The 2,031-nt window shown below is 64.6% G+C and overlaps 1 protein-coding gene across 1 annotated transcript; it reads right to left on the reverse strand.

Annotated features, from left to right (window-relative positions):
• Nucleotides 1–369: 369 nt before the first annotated feature.
• PTF1A (pancreas associated transcription factor 1a) lies at nucleotides 370–1,739 on the reverse strand. Its single transcript, XM_059869751.1, has 2 exons — nucleotides 1,059–1,739; nucleotides 370–928 (listed from the first exon to the last, which is right to left on the reverse strand). Exons 1-2 carry the CDS (start codon nucleotides 1,681–1,683, stop codon nucleotides 726–728), a joined length of 828 nt encoding a protein of 275 aa, XP_059725734.1. The 5' UTR covers nucleotides 1,684–1,739; the 3' UTR covers nucleotides 370–725.
• Between the last annotated feature and the right edge of the window lie 292 nt (nucleotides 1,740–2,031).

The raw sequence follows: 2,031 nt of genomic DNA on the forward strand, positions 1-2,031 counted from the left end.
AAGGCGGGGGACACACACCCTCGCAAGGTTTGTGTTTGGGGGCTCGGGTCTTCCAGCTGGAAACCACAAGCAGGGCTGAGACACTGAAAGGAGGGGACCTTCTAGATAGACAAAGACATCAGTTGGAAGCACTTCAGGAGAGGACGTCAAAAGGGGTGGAGAGAAGGCGAAAGCGTGTCTCCGCCCGTCCCCGTCCCCCCGGCGCTATAAACGCAGCCCGAGCCGGCGATGGGGCAGAGTGGGGCCAGCATCTGGGCTGAGGGTGTCACTGAGCCTTGGGGCTCACCCCGCCTGGACACCGGTCCAGGCGTTCATTGCAAGGCTTCCTCGGGATGTGGCGGGGCTCTCGGAAGCTGCTTCCCATAAATATACTGCTCCACAACGTACAATTCGGGTTTATTATTAACAAACACAAGGAGAGTCCACGTGCGGCAATAAATTATTTTCACAGGTTCTGACGTATTTCCCCCATTAAAATTAAAAAAAGAAAAAAAAAAAGGTGCTGTTGAAATAAACCTATTGCATATCTTTAAAAAAATCAAGATAAATTATATAAATTATATATTCAAAACAGACGATTCTACCTCATTAACACTACTCCGTAATAAATAGATAAATAAATTTGATTGCCCTTAGAGTCTGAATCTTAAATTACATTTACAATAGAGGTCTCTACATACAGCATGTACAGAGCGGGCGGGGGCGGGGACCACCCGCGCGGCGCCTCACGCCACGTAGTCGAAGGGGGGCTCATTCTCTATGTCGTTGACGGAGGGTTTGTTGTTCACCTTCCGCGGGTCCTCGGGGGTCCACACTTTGGCTGTCCGGATGATGTTTTGTTCCTTGAGCTGCTTTTCATCAGTCCACGACAGCGAGTGACCGGCCAGAGGGGGGAGTCCGTAGTCGGGGTCGCTCGGAGAGGGAGATCCTGGAGGGCAGGAGGGAAAAGGAAGGCAGGGGGTTATTGCTGGGGCCGGCATTCCTGCGGAGCGCGGTGCCGGGCCGCGCCGGGCCGTACCGGGCCGTGCCGTACCGGGCCGTGCCGGCCCGCCACTTACTTGTGCCGCGATGGCAGATGATGATTTTCTTGGGCTGGCTGGGGCTCTCGCTGCTGGCGCTGCGCAGCGGCAGGTCGGACTGCACCAGCTCGCTGAGGAAGTTGATGTAGCCGATGGCCAGGCGCAGCGTGTCCACCTTGGAGAGGCGCTTCTCGTAGGGCAGAGTGGGGATGTGCGAGCGCAGCCCCTCGAAGGCGTCGTTGATGGACTGCATCCGCCGCCGCTCCCGCACGTTGGCGGCCTGACGGAGCTGCTGCAGCTCCGCCTCGGAGCGCACTCGCCGCCGCCGCTTGGCCGAGCCCAGCGCCTGAAGCCGCCCCCCGGGGGACAGCAAGGCCTCGCCCGCCGCCCCGCAGCATTCGTAGGCGAAGCCGGGCGAGGCGGGAGACGGCGGGAAGGCGGCGGCCGGCGCCGGGCAGCGGTAGCCGCCCTCGGGGTCGCCGCCGTCGCGGTAGTACTCCTGCAGCTGCCGGCTGAGGAAATCCACGTCCGGCTCCAGCAGCCCGTCCGCGGCCAGCACGTCCCGCGGAGGCGGCTCGGAGAAAAAGTCCTCCTCGTCGAAGTAGGGGGGCGAGGAGAAGGAGTCCAGCCCCCCGGGGAAGTGCTCCAGCAGCACAGTCTCCATGCTGCTCCCGGGCCCGGCGCGGACGGGACGGGGCAGGGGGGCAGCCCCGCCGGGACGCGCCCGCAGCCGCTGTCGCCGGCTCGCTGGCCGAGCCGCCCCGGCGGTGGCGGTGGCGGGGCCGCCCCCGCCCTGCCCTGCCCTGCCCGCCGCGGTGTGGCGGGAGGCAGGGCCTCGCCGCCGCTCTCCGGGGAGGGGCCGGAGCCGCTGGCGCCGCGGGCCGGCACGCGAGGGGTCTTATAACAACATCCCCGGGCGCGTGCCGCCGGCCGCCGCCGCCAGCCAATCAGGGCGCGCCGGGGGGGGCGGGCCGCCCGCCGGGGGACCCCGCGCGCGGCCGGGGGGCGGCGC

The sequence above is a fragment of the Haemorhous mexicanus genome, chromosome 1 (genome assembly GCF_027477595.1).
Source record: "Haemorhous mexicanus isolate bHaeMex1 chromosome 1, bHaeMex1.pri, whole genome shotgun sequence".
In the NCBI taxonomy this organism is placed as follows: Eukaryota; Metazoa; Chordata; class Aves; order Passeriformes; family Fringillidae; genus Haemorhous; species Haemorhous mexicanus.